The 15,171-nt window shown below is 33.9% G+C and overlaps 1 protein-coding gene across 1 annotated transcript in view; it reads right to left on the minus strand.

Annotated features, from left to right (window-relative positions):
• Positions 1-15,171, minus strand: part of UBA6 (ubiquitin like modifier activating enzyme 6) — an 86,885-nt gene that overhangs the window by 25,113 nt on the left and 46,601 nt on the right. The window contains exons 10-17 of the mRNA XM_052642161.1: positions 12,197-12,300; positions 10,909-10,971; positions 9,950-10,026; positions 9,416-9,482; positions 7,091-7,234; positions 3,581-3,648; positions 2,775-2,853; positions 1,612-1,692 (exon numbers count right to left, since the gene is read on the minus strand). Coding sequence (XP_052498121.1) covers positions 1,612-1,692; positions 2,775-2,853; positions 3,581-3,648; positions 7,091-7,234; positions 9,416-9,482; positions 9,950-10,026; positions 10,909-10,971; positions 12,197-12,300 — 683 coding nt within the window. The remainder of the gene's footprint in view (positions 1-1,611; positions 1,693-2,774; positions 2,854-3,580; positions 3,649-7,090; positions 7,235-9,415; positions 9,483-9,949; positions 10,027-10,908; positions 10,972-12,196; positions 12,301-15,171) is intronic.

Raw genomic sequence — 15,171 nt, forward strand, 5'->3', positions numbered from 1 at the left:
CATGGAACAACAGACTGGTTCCAAATCAAGGAGTACGTCAAGGCTGTATACTGTCACCTGCTTGTTTAACTTATATGCACAGTGTATCATGAGAAACGCTGGGCTAGATGAGATATAAGCTGGAATCAATATTGTCAAGAAAAATATCAATAACCTCAGATATGCAGATGACACCACCCTCATGGCAGAAAGGGAAGAACTAAAGAGCTTCTTGATAAAAGTGAAAGAGGAGAGTGAAAAAGTTGGCTTAAAGCTCAACATTCAGAAAACTAAGATCATAGCATCCAGTCCCATCACTTTATGGCAAATAAATGCGGAAACAATGGAAACAGTGACAGACTTAATTGTTTTGGGCTCCAAAATCACTGCAGATGCTGACTGAAGCCATGAAATTAAAAGACACTTGCTCCTTCAAAGAAAAGTTATGACCAACCTAGACTGCATATTAAAAAGCAGAGACATTACTTTGCCAACAAAGGTCCATCTAGTCAAGGATATGGTTTTTCCAGTAGTCATGTATGGACAGACTATAAAGAAAGCTGAGAGCAGAAGAATTGATGCTTTAGAACTGTGGTGTTGGAGAAGACTCTTGAGAGTCCCTTGGACTGCAAGGACATCCAACCAATCCATCCTAGAGGAGATCAATCCTGAATGTTCTTTGGAAGGACTGATGTTGAAGCTGAAACTCCCAATACTTTGGCCACCTCATGCAAAGAGCTGACTAACTGGAAAAGACCCTGATGATGGGAAAGATTGAAGGCGGGAGGAGAAAGGGATGACAGAAGATGAGATGGTTGGATGGCATCACCAACTCAATGGACATGAGTTTGAGTAAGCTCCAGAGTTGGTGATGGACAGGGAAGCCTGGCAGGCTGTAGCCCACGGGGTCGCAAAGAGTCGGACATGACTGAGAGACTGAACTGAACTGAGCAAGAATAACATAACTGTAGGAGATCTGCCTATGACTGTAATAGCAAGCTTAATAAACTATAAAACATGAACGATTCCACAAATTTTAGTCATTTAATTACTATTAAGCATCATGGTAAATCTATAATATCACTACTGCAAGTACTACTACATTTTAAAGGCAAGCAGCATCAGTGAAATATATTTTATTTAAAAATGTAACATGGTTTTCCAATTAACTCACATATATCATCTTAATTTATATTATATACCAATGTTTTTATTACTCATTCTTCTTTGATCACTAATTGAAACAATATCTGAGTACTCTGCAACTTTCTAATGTTAACTTCTCTCATCTTAAATCTTTATTTAATAAGTAGTAGTATCTAATGAAATAACAATATTAATGTGCTTTTTTATTTGAAAAGCCCATTCATATTTTATCTTCATAATTATGAGGCAAGTAGTACAATTACAGTTTCACAGTAAATTAAGAAAGAAAGTGAGGAGCAGAAAGCTCAAGTGATTTGCCACAAAGTTACATGAATTTTGAAAAATGGTCAGGGAAGAATCATCCAATTTGTAGCCTAATACCCTACCCTCAAAAATCAATGCTTTGGATCCAAGCAGTCTAATGTGGTTCAAAAATGGGCAGCCAGAGAAATACAACTTTTTAAGTCTCAAGGATTTATATCTTACCATTCCTTTCTCTTTGCCTGTGCCAACACCAAGCAAAGCAAAATTTTTTAACATTTCACAGCCTATGGCTCCACATCCTACCTGTGGAGAAGAAAAAAATATAACAGATTAAAAAACATTAAAACTTCTACTTACTAAAGAGCAATTTCATCTTAATTTTCTTCAAATGCTGTTATAATAACATACTTTTAAAAATAATGTGAATATTAAAAATAATGTTAAAATTATTTTATTTTAAAATATTTAATGGTTTATGGTATCATGAGTGCTTCAGCTAAAGAAAAAAATGTATAAATCATAGAAGGAAAAGCATAGTATTAAAAATTCTTTTAAACAGAAGACATTTTAATATTCCAAACAAAAGCCAAATATTGAATTCATTTTTTTATATAAGATGGAAACAGCTAGCATGAAAGAGTGTAAAATTCTAATTAAAAAGATTACTTGTTTGCAGAAATTTTTCTAAATTCATTTGATGAATATAACTATTAAGACTTTTAAATAAAAACTAACAATAGTTCTACACGTAAATAAAGCTCAGCAATAACTGCTGACTTTCAAAATGTTACTTAAAAAAGGAATATTAAAAATTAGCAGTATTTTTAGGACCGATTATAACAGTTATGGCAGGAAAAGAAGTTTTATGCTACTGAGGAGCTTCCCTGCCCAATGCAGTAAGACACTTAAGAAAGATCCACCTACGTATTCTTACATTTGACAAGAAAAAACAAAGAACCTCCAACCACCCACAATTTTTAATGTATTTCTAGAAAATCATTTAATGTTCAAAACTATTATATTTTAATTTTACATGTATTAATTCTTTAGGTGACGGGTTGGCAAACTCTTTCTATAAAGGGCTAGACAGTGAATGTTTTTAGCTTTGTAGGCCATATGGTCTTTGTTATAACTACACAACTGCCACTATTAAAGTATAAAAGAAGCCATAGACAACCTATGACTTAGCTGTGTTCTCATGAAACTTGATAAAAACAGGCAGTAGGATGGATTTGGCCTGCAAGCCACAGTTTAAAAAATTCCTGTTTAAAACCTTTCCTGAATATCTACTGTATTATTTAGAAATGGTACTCCTTTAACAAATTAATTTGAAGCATGATAGCAGTTTGATTGTACTATTTATTCTCATCATTATTCCCACTTACTAAAAAGATATTCAAATTTTGTAGCTTCTGACATAAAGTGTCTCCAATGCAGGCTCGTAAGGCATCATATCTATCTCCTCTGGAGAAAACAACACAAACCAAAAAAATAGAAAGGCATAAAAAAATTAAGGTTAGTTTCATTACTACTGGTACCAATTTAATGCTTTATTTAAATAGAATACTCTTTAGGAGTTTCTTCTAAACTAACAGATAATTAATTTTATTTGAAAGAGAAAAACCCTCATAGAAAATCAGGTTATTCTTTTTTTAATTTGACTAATATAACTCCAAATGACTTGAATGAAGGTAACTTTAGTTTATCCAGAAAAACATTTTTAAGGCAGGGATTTTACAAAAGTTTATAGAGAAGACTATGGATGGGCTTTGAAGCTGTTAACCCACTTAAATTGAAAGCAGAACTTTGGGTTACATGTATTTTTTGCAGAAAGAATTAAGAAGCTTTGATTAGATTCTCAAAGAGATATGTAACTCAAATAAGTGAAGAATGACTGACATAAATAAAAGACGCAGGTATCAACTGTTTTCATATAAAATCAGAATGGTGTTTTGAAACTTAACCACTCTCATTATACACAATTTAAACCTTTATATTCAATATTAATAAAATGTTTACAAGATACTGCATTATTTTGACACAATCTATACATGTAAAGGAGAAAAGACTGCAGGAGTGAATTAGGAGAAAATACATTAAAAAAAAATCCATGTTTATACAAAAATTCTTTAATTTTGGTGCTGCTTATAAATATACAACTAAGGAAAAAGCAAAAAAATGTCAGTATTACCGTGGGAGAAATTCTTCTCGTTCAGGTTTGCTGAGGGATTCGACAAGATCTGCTGCTTCAATGTATAACTTAAAGTAGAATATAAAAACACAGCTTACTATGTAGAAAATTAAACTGCTAGAAAAAGTAATTATCTTCTGTAGTATGGTTAAATCTGAGGAATTATAAAAAGATGATATTTGATTCAGGTCATTTTAGCCATCTTATAGATGATATATCTAAATCTTAAACAAAAGGAAATTTCACCTCCAAATGTATTTACTATTACTACATAAACTCAGGAAGCATCATTCAATTTCAATTACATTTGAATAAATGATTTGATTACTTAGACAGAAAATATCTATCCTGTATTATTTTCGAACTTAGGTATATTATATATCGCTTGTAATTACTAGATACATACTAGGAGGAAGTTGTCTATGCAGCCACAATCTAAGCATATAAAATAACATCAGACAGAATTAGTTTAAGTTAATGAAAAAAACTTGACAAGATGGTCAACACTGAAATCAGATTAATTATATTCTTTGTAGCCAAAGATGGAAAAGCTCTATACAGTCAGCAAAAACAAGACCAGAAGCTGATTGTGGCTCAGATCATGAACTCCTTATTGCCAAATTCAGACTTAAATTGAAGAAAGTAGGGAAAACCACTAGACCATTCAGGTATGACCTAAATCAAATCCCTTATGATTATACAGTGGAAGTGAGAAATAGATTTAAGGGACTAGATCTGATAGATAGAGTGCCTGATGAAATATGGATGGAGGTTTGTAACACTGTACAGGAGACAGGGATCAAGACCATCCCCATGGAAAAGAAATGCAAAAAAGCAAAATGGCTGTCTGAGGAGACCTTACAAATAGCTGTGAAAAGAAGAGAAGCCAAAAGCAAAGGAGAAAAGTAAAGATATAAGCATCTGAATGCAGAGTTCGAAAGAATAGCAAGAAGAGATAAGAAAGCCTTCGTCAGCAGTCAATGCAAAGAAATAGAGGAAAACAACAGAATGGGAAAGACTAGAGATCTCTTCAAGAAAATTAGAGATACCAAGGGAACATTTCATGCAAAGATGGGCTCGATAAAGGACAGAAATGGTATGAACTTAACAGAAGCAGAAGATATTAAGAAGAGGTGGCAAGAATACACAGAAGAACTGTACAAAAAAGATCTTCATGACCCAGATAATCACAATGGTATGATCACTCCCGTAGAGCCAGACATCCTGGAATGTGAAGTCAAGTGGGCCTTAGAAAGCATCACTATGAACAAAGCTAGTGGAGGTGATGGAATTCCACTTGAGCTACTTCAGCCTGAAAGATGATGCTGTGAAGGTGCTGCACTCAATATGCCAGCAAATTTGGAAAACTCAGCAGTAGCCACAGGACTGGAAAAGGTCAGTTTTCATTCCAATCCCAAAGAAAGGAAATGCCAAAGAATGCTGAAAGTGCTGCACAATTATACTCATCTCACAAGCTAGTAAAGTAATGCTCAAAATTCTTCAAGCCAGGCTTCAGCAATATGTGAACCATGAACTTCCTGATATTCAAGCTGGTTTTAGAAAAGGCAGAGGAACCAGAGATCAAATAGCCAACATCTGCAGGATCATCGAAAACGCAAGAGAGTTCCAGAAAAACATCTCTTTCTGCTTTATTGACTATGCCAAAGCCTTTGACTGTGTGGATCACAATAAACTGTGGAAAATTCTGAAAGAGATGGGAATACCAGACCACCTGACCTGCCTCTTGAGAAACCTATATGCAGGTCAGGAAACAACAGTTAGAACTGGACATGGAACAACAGACTGGTTCCAAATAAGAAAAGGAGTAGGTCAAGGCTGGATATTGTCATCCTGCTTATTTAACTTCTATGCAGAGTACATCATGAGAAATGCTGGGCTGGAAGAAGCACAAGCTGGAATCAAGACTGCCGGGAGAAATATCAGTAACCTCAGATATGCAGATGACACCACCCTTATGGCAGAAAGTGAAGAGGAATTAAAAAGCCTCTTGATGAAAGTGAAAGAGGAGAGTGAAAAAGTTGGCTTAAAGCTGAACATTCAGAAAACTAAGATCCTGGCATCCGGTCCCATTACTTCCTGTGAAACAGATGGGGAAACAGTGTCAGACTTTATTTTGGGGGGCTCCAAAATTACTGCAGATGGTGATGGCAGCCATGAAATTAAAAGACGCTTACTCCTAGGAAGGAAAGTTATGACCAACCTAGATAGCATATTCAAAAGCAGAGACATTACTTTGCCAACAATGGTCCATCAGGTCAAGGCTATGGTTTTTCCAGTAGTGATGTATGGATGTGAGAGTTGGACTGTGAAGAAAGCTGAGTGCTGAAGAATTGATGCTTTTGAACTGTAGTGTTGGAGAAGGCTCTTGAGAGTCCCTTGGACTGCAAGGAGATCCAACCAGTCCATTCTAATGGAGATCAGTCCTGAGGGTTCTTTGGAAGGAAGATGCTAAAGCTGAAACTCCAGTACTTTGGCCACCTCATATGAAGAGCTTACTCATTGGAAAAGACTCTAATGCTGGGAGGGATTGGAGGCAGGAGGAAAAGGGGATGACAGAGGATGAGATGGCTGGATGGCATCAATGACTCGATGGACATGAGTTTGAGTAAACTCTGTGAGTTGGTGATGGACAGGAAGGCCTGGCATGCTGTGATTAATGGGGTCACAAAGAGTCAGACACGACTGAGCAACTGAACTGAACTGAACTGATGGCTAAATTCGAACATGATCATGAACACAAATAAATGATTATTTATTTAAAGATAAACTCTACGTTAATAACCCAATTTACATTCCCTATGCTGCTAACAATTATACCTAAACCACTCTTACCACTGAATTCACCAGCAAAATAGCATTACTTAATAGCATCTGTCAAATTTAAATTATAAATTTACAAATTTTAATTATTAAAACTAAATTTAAAACTTTAAAAACAATATGTTCAAAGTTTTTCAAAAAATAAAGGGCCTGAAAAGTGTCCTTTGATACACTCTTGCCAATTATTCTTTCTGATAACAGAAACCAAAGGTTTTCCATCCTGTGATGCTTTTACCCTATATAGTGCTCAAACTTTTATCATTCCTATGCTTTCTACCTTTAGAAATTTATACTTAGATGCTAGGGAATCTGAAGATTCATGATGCCAATGTAACTCCATGGAACAGTTCAAGAGTCCTGAAAGTGCATGACTGCTAAGCTAACAGTAGTGGAAACCAAATAAAAGGATAGAAAATGCACTCCCTCACTCTCACAAATGAGAGAAATACATCCTAGAATGCAACTCTGGGTTAAATCCCATATCTTTAACAAATGATCTTGTCAGTTTCTATTACAGAATTAAATTTTGGTGGCACATCACACCCAATTTATGCATGAAAAATATATTTTTGCTTTCATATTGATCAATACTATGTTGTACCTTAGAATTTGTTATATGGGTAACTAATTCAGCCTTAAGTATAAAAAATATTAAAATAGAGAACTAACCCACTGGCACAAAGGAGAAAACTTTCCAGTTACAGCTTTCAGTACTTCTTGGCTGGCAACACCTCCTACTGCTGCAGCAAGTGGGGGTAAAAAGCCTTGGGCAGTCCAAGAAAGCCAACGCACGATGTCATAATTTACTTCAGGCTGAAACACAAGCCACAAAAGACAATAATCTTAATAGTATTTTTATGGTATATGCAAAACTGCAATGACTTGATGTGAGAATAACTATAGTTTAACTTTTAAAAGAGCTACTCAATTTCCAGAATAGTTTTTAAATCCTAAAAAAAGTCCCAATCTCATAACAAAAGATCCAACTACATGTCAGTTAACTTAGGGAGTATTTTTCTTGACCAGAACCCATGCATTTTTGTTTTTTGACTCTCCATGTTACACTAGGGAACAACTTAGAATTAACTAGATTATCAACCATTTATAGTTCTTGTTAGAGAACAGTTCTGTGATGTTAATTAGCCAAAATTTTTAAAGACACATTTTAATGAAAAACATGGTAAAACCTTGAACCAGATTAATAAAAATAAAATGATCCAAGGATAAGAAAGGATAAGGAGCCATCATTTTACATTAAGTGGTACATAAGAAGTAAAACAGTAAAATAATGAGACTATGTATTGTTAGAAAAAGCAGTTTATATAAGCAACTAAGCCCATGTATCACAACTATTGAACTGGTACTCTAGAGCCTGGGAGCTGCAACTACTGAGGCCACGTGTTGCAGCTACTAAAGCCTGTGTACCCTCGATAGTTTGTGCTCTGCAACAAGAGAAGCTACCAAGATGAGAAGCCTGCATACTGCAACTACAGAGTAGTCCCCACGTGATGTAACTAGAGAAAAACCCACACAGCAAAGAAGACACAGCACACTCAAAAATAAATAAATAAACAGAATTCTAAAAACAAAAAAATCTTAAAAGAAAAGGCAGTTTAGAAAAAAAAAAATAAAGAGAGTAATGGCACTTTTACATACTAATCTAAGGGCCACTCATCACAAAGTTCTCATTATCATACTTAAAGATGATGTTTTTCAAAATATAATTTATTAGTATTTTTAAGGAAAAAATGGAGAACTGGATGTTAGAGCTATTATTTTAGCACAATTCTTATTTGTCACAAAGATCTCTTCATGAGCTCTGGCTTCTCTTTCTCTTCCTGTTCTTTCAGTGTCAGTAACTGTGATCTTAAGATTCAAGTAGGGATCAATTAATCTCTTGAAATTCTATGTGAAATAACAGTATTTGTGTATTTAGGGGGGAATACTGTTCATTCTAAGCTCCTTCTGAGAAATGCTTCCCTGGTGGTTCAGATCTGCAGATGCAGGAGACCTGGGTTCAATCCCTGAATCGAGAAGATCCCCTGGAGAAGGGAATGGCTACCCACTCCATTATTCTTGCCTGGAGAATCCATGGACAGGGAAATCAGACAGGCTACATTCCACAGGGTTGCAAAGAATTGGACATGACAGAGTGACTAACACTTTCACTTTCTGAGAAATGCACCAGAGAGCACATGTGATTTCAAGTCTTATTTTAAAGCTACAGCAGTCGAGAAAGGATGGTACTAGTAGAAAGACAGAAACAACCAATGGAAGACAATATTGAATTCAGAAAGAGCGTACACATATGTGGTCAATGAATTTCTGACAAGCCAAAAAAACAAAGAACAAAACAAAACAAAAAACAAAAACAAATGAAAAAACTGTCTTTTCAATAAATAGGCTAGAATTACTGATACAAAATATTCTGATACAAAAAATTAACTTAGTTCTATGCCTGACAAGGGAGAAAAAGATGAATTCATTAATGTATAAAACTGTACACAATGAGTTAAAAATGTATAATGATGTACACTGTGCAAGGTCTATAAATATAAACTCACAACACAATAAATCTAGAAGAAAATAAGGGAAAAAAGATTTGTGATTTTGGCTTAAAAAAGGCACAAACCATAAAAAAGAAAAAACTGATGAATTAAACTTTATCAAAATTAAAAACTTCTGTTCCTTAAAAGACGTTGTAATGACATGAAAAGACAACCCACAGACTGGAAGAGAATATCTGTAAAATGTGTTTTCTATATGTAAAGAACTGATTTCTATATGTAAAGAACTCACTTAATCAATAAGAAGAAAATGATCTAATTAAAAGAGGCGAAGGTTTCAAAAACTCAAGTTGAATTTAATGTCAAATAACTTGCCTACTGTCACAGAGTCAATAAGTAGCAAAACTGGAATTTAAAGGCTAAGAGAACATTAATATATAGAAAATTTTTATGTTATACAATTTTTGACACCCAACTGAATATTCACCTTCTCTTCCAAGGTTTCACTTATAGATGCTGCCAGTTTCAACAGTTCTTCTGAATCTTGTTGGCACCTAGAATTCAAAATAAAGCTCCTCAATGTCAATTTTCTCAATAGCAAATTGAAATTTAAGAAATATGTTAAAAAACTGGACTTTTGCCAACCATGTAACATGAAGTGTTTGCTGACTTTAAAGACAGCTGGTTTATAAATACATTCCTTCAAAATCATGCTCACTTAAGAACAGTTTGTAAGTAAGAATTTAGTTTTAAATGTACAAAGAAAAAACTTTTTGCAACAATACATAGAAGGTAAAAATTATATAATGGATTTATAATTTAATAGTTCTCAGACTTTTTTAAGTTGTAGCTTTTGAAAACTTCAAAATAGGAAAAATTTTATTTCGTATAACTCCATTTTTATAAATTGATCTTTCCACTTCTATGAGAAAAATAGGCTGGGTCAGAAGTTTTTACACAATTTGGTGTATCTAGTAGTATTTCAAGAAGAAAAAAGGTTGTTTCAGAGAAAGAACATTACCCAATATTTGGCTTGCGACTATAGTTCTCCTGAAACTGGTCCAAGGCAAGCATGGCTGAGTGAATCTCTAAAGGTGCCTATTGAGAACATTAAAAATTGGTCAGTATTTAGTGAGTGTATAATATGTGTCACTGTGCTAATACCTTTAAGACATAATTTAACTTAATTAATAAATGAATTAGCTTATTACTATTATCTTTAACAGATGAGGAAGCTGAGGCTTGAGAAGTTAAAGGACTTGACTGACTTCAAGCTATAGTTAAGTAACAGATCCAAGTTCTAATCCCAAGCTGTATGACTAATTTTCATTAGGTTATCCATATGAAACAAAGTAGTATCAACTAAACAAAGGAAACAAAATGTTGGTATGAGAATTCCTTTTTCTTATCAATTATTTATAAATTTCAAAACTGTTATTATAATTCTTTACTTATCACAAATACATTCACCAGTATAAAACTGATCCAGTGACTTCAAAAAGCAAAATAAATGCTTCCAAGATTTTTAGGGAAGAAATATGTATTACATAAAACTACATGGTACAGAAAATCTTTTAATAAGATTACCTTTGCATAAATTAATGAAACCACCTTTTAACTATCAAACCTGGCATATCATAAAAGAAAACCTTTTCCCTATTATTTAAACATTTTCCATTATATAAAATCCTATTTTTAATCTAGGAGTCAGCTTGATACATGAATACAACCTTTATTTTTAAAGAAGCTAATGGTCTGACAGAAAAGTATATATATATATATATACACACACACACACTATATATATATATATATAGTTGCTTTCTCTATATATACAGTTGCACTACAGATATATATATAGTTGCACTATATATATTTATATATACATATATATATAGTTGGTCTGTTTTAAATTTATAATTGCTTATCATTCCCACCCCCCACTGCACTGCCTCTCTCAAATCTACAGTGTTTATTTACCTCAGGTTTGCTAAAATCCACAATAAGGTACTTTGGATGTTTTAGTTGCATCTCTAATGATTCCTAATAGAAAAAAAACAAAACAAACAATAGAAAAAAAAATCCACTATGACTTCAGAGCAAGCAAGTGACTACTTGATAAATGACACAGAGCACTAAAAGCAACGGCTCCTTCTAAAAGGTCTGAGATAAGTAAGGTTGGGCTAATACATTTTAACTGAAATGTATAGTAGCTACCATTCCCTGGTTACTTATTTTCTTACTATCTCACTTTATACGTTTAATGTTAAATGCAACTGGACAACCTGCTCCACATAATAAATCTGGGAAACTTAAACATGTATGTGTGTACTTGAAAAAATCTATTATCTTCATCGAAGAGCTACCATATTTTTTCTGATACCAAGTTTCAGGACTTGTTATACCTGACAAGACTTGAATAAATATCCAGTTAAAATTTTTTGTGTGGAGCAAGGAACACACAAAGGCCAAAAAAACTCAACAAACAAGACAATAAACCACCCCCTCTGAAAAAAACTCACGAAACCCAATCTTAAATTTATTGAGGCCTAAGTTGAGGCATAATTCAAAACTAGGGACAACAGGAAGAGGAAGCAACGCTGGGGCAGATTTGACAAGATGAAGTATTTTATTCTGTTGCTTTGCTCTAACTCTGGGCTGAACAAAACCTTGTGGATGACTTCAGTTAATAATTGTTCTGGAAAAGAAGTTATTCAAGTCAAAACCTTGAGAACTTTCAAGAAAAAAGAGATATATTAGACTACTTATAATAAAAGTGGCCTCAGGATTTAAGCAGCAAGAGGCTTCGTAATTCCTTGATAAAAGTAGCCTATACATTCTCTTTAAACAGATACATACATTTCCTTTCAATGCCAGTTTATAGGAATTATTTAACACATCTAACATACACCTTCTTGAAATCCAAAAAAATTAAAATCTAAAAACCTGGAATAACAAATATGATAAATAAAAGAAATATTTCTTTTGCTTTAAAAATGTAACTGAATAATAAAATATATACTGAATCAATGCTTGTTAAATTTTTCAAATACACATTAGTTGCATCTTCTGTCTTAGGAAGTAATTATAAGAAGTATGATCAACTCTTAAATTTTTTTTGTTAATGTTGGTTTATTTTCATTGATTTCATTTTCCTCAAAGTGGGTACAAATTAAAAAACAATCTTTTCAACGAGTAATTTTACTGTTTTTTTCTCTCCTGCCATTCTTCTGTAAAGAAATATATTTAAGAGAAAAAAAATACTTACAAAGCAGAATGTTTTAGAAGTCTTAACTTGAATAGCTATGCCTCCATGTAAATAAGGTTCCAGTTCTGTAGTATCACCAATGCTAAAAGAAAATGGTGATACCACTAAAAGAAGGGAAAAAAGAAAACCATTATCTACTGATATGAGTATTTAATTTGAAAGTTTATGATCAAAAAGATGTTAATTTTTCCTAATTTAAAAAAATTAAGAAAATTTCAGTATAAATCTTTTCTATTTCGGGGGATGTGTGGATAGGTGGAAGTTGGGGAGCTAGACAGATTATCTTTCCAATATGAATATAAGGACTTAAATGCAAAAACACCCACGAAAACTTGGAAGGAAAAAAGGGAATGAGAGGTGCTTATTATTAGGTATTAAAATACTTTATGAAGCCTCAATAATTAATATACTGGTATGTGTTATATACATAGTTGATAATAATACAACTGTGATACTGGCTCATGAATAGAAAGGCAGAAAGATTTATTATTCAGTAAAAGACATGCAAAAGACAAAATTAAGGTGGTACCACCAACCAGTAAAGAAAAGATCACTCAATAAATTTGGGGGGGGGAAAAAGTCACGTGGGGAAGTACTTCAAATGGATAGAAGTTTTAAATGTCAAAAAGATTATTAGATAAGAGTATGGGATAAAAATTTCTTTAAAATTTTGCACTAAGGAAGGCATTTCTAATTATGACTCAAAAGCATCCAAGAAAAAATGGAAAACTTTGACATCATATACATACAGTAAAAGCCATCACAAAGTCAAATGCCACATTACAAAAAAATTGTTGTGACTCACATTAAAAAAAAAAAAAAATCCTAGCAAATATGCCCCATATATTAGCAGTTTGGGGGAAAATGATCAATAATACTCATTAAGAAAATGGGTATAGGATAGATGACTCACATTAAAGGAAAATGAAATAGTTCTAAAGCTTAAGAAAAGATACTTAACCTCATTCATAATATATAAAATGCAAATCAAAATTATACTATACCATATTCAAGAGACCATGAAATACTATGAGCCATAAAGGGGAAAGGAGACTATTCTACATTAATGATGTGAAAAGACCATCGAGGTGTTTAGTTTAATAGAAACACAAAGGGTTTGTATTCATAAGATGCTACCTTGCATCTAAAAATGCCTAAGGAAAGCCTGGAAGGGCATCTAATAAACTAAGAGAAATGAATAGGTAAGAATGAGAGGGAGACAAAAGTGGGCATTAAAGTTTTCATTGTAAACATCTGCCTTCTGGTTTTTTTTGAATGATTTGCTTATTAAAAAAATTCAATTAAATAAACAAGCCTTATATATTAACTAGACAGAAAAGACCAACAGAGTAAACACTGAACTTAGTTGTCGTTAATTCTGGAGTAGAGGGGCGAGGTCTGAAACAGTACTCATTTTTAACTCTTATTTAAACATATATATATATATTCATATATCAAGAATCAGTTCAGTTCAGTCGCTCAGTCGTTTCTGACTCTTTGCGACCCCATGAACCACAGCACGGCAAGCCTCCCTGTTCACAAGGAACTACTGGAGTCCACCCAAACCCATGTCCATTGACTCGGTGATGCCATCCAACCATTTCATCCTCTGTTGTCCTCTTCTCCTCCTGCTGTCAATCTTTCCCGGCCATCAGGGTCTTTTCAAATGAGTCAGCTCTTTGTATCAGGTGGCCAAAGTATTGGAGTTTCAGCTTCAACATCAGTCCTTCCAATAAACACCCAGGACTGATCTCCTTTAGGATGGACTGGTTGGACCTCCTTGCAGTCCAAGGGACTTTCAAGAGCCTCTCCAATACCACATTTCAAAAGCATCAGTTCTTTGGTACTCAGCTTTCTTCACAGTCCAACTCTCACATCCATACACGACCACCGGAAAAAACCATAGCCTTGAATAGACGGACATTTGTTGGCAAAGTAATGTCTCTGCTTTTGAATATGCTATCTAGGTTGGTCATCACTTTCCTTACAAGGAGTAAGCGTCTTTTAATTTCATGGCTGCAATCACCATCTGCAGTGATTTTGGAGCCCCAAAAAATAAAGTCTAACACTGTTTCCCCATCTATTTGCTATGAAGTGATGGGACCAGATGCCAGGATCTTAGTTTTCTGAATGTTCAGCTTTAAGCCAATTTTTTCACTCTCCTCTTTCACTTTCATCAAGAGGCTTTTAGTTCTCCTTCACTTTCTGCCCTAAGGGTGGTGTCATCTGCATATCTGAGGTTATTGATATTTCTCCTGGCAATCTTGATTCCAGCTTGTGCTTCCTCCAGCCCAGCATTTCTCATGATGTACTCTGCATAGAAGTTAAATAAGCAGGGTGACAATATACAGCCTTGACATACTCCTTTTCCTATTTGGAACCAGTCTGTTAATCATGTCTAGTTCTAAGTGCTGCTTCCTGACCTGCATATAGGTTTCTCAGGAGGCAGGTCAGGTGGTCTGGTATTTCCATCTCTTTCAGAATTTCCCACAGTTTATTGTGATCCACACAGTCAAAGGCTTTGGCACAGTCGATAAAGCAGAAATAGATGTTTTTCTGGAACTCTCTTGCTTTTTCGATGATTCATTGGATGTTAGCAATTTATATCAAGAATAAGCATATACTATTTTAGTCATTTAAAAATGGTTTTCAAGTAACAGGAAAATTATTTTAAAGCAGTAAATTATCAATTAATAAATATCAGGGGACAAAAAGACTTATCAATTGCTACTCTACTTAAATATTCTTTCTCTGCTCAAAGAATTTTTCATGCAAAATGTGGGTTTTTAAATTTTCATTTCTTGTTATCCAGTGGCTTCTCCTTTCATAAATATAGCCCCAAGATTTGGATCCAGCACCACACTCCACCACTGAATGGACCCCAAGACAAAAAAGGATACTCTTAAATAACTCAAGTCAATTTATGTAAAAATAGACACAAAATTTTCAATATCAATGATCTGAACCTGTATTTT

Source organism: Budorcas taxicolor, chromosome 6 (genome assembly GCF_023091745.1).
Source record: "Budorcas taxicolor isolate Tak-1 chromosome 6, Takin1.1, whole genome shotgun sequence".
Lineage (NCBI taxonomy): Eukaryota > Metazoa > Chordata > Mammalia > Artiodactyla > Bovidae > Budorcas > Budorcas taxicolor.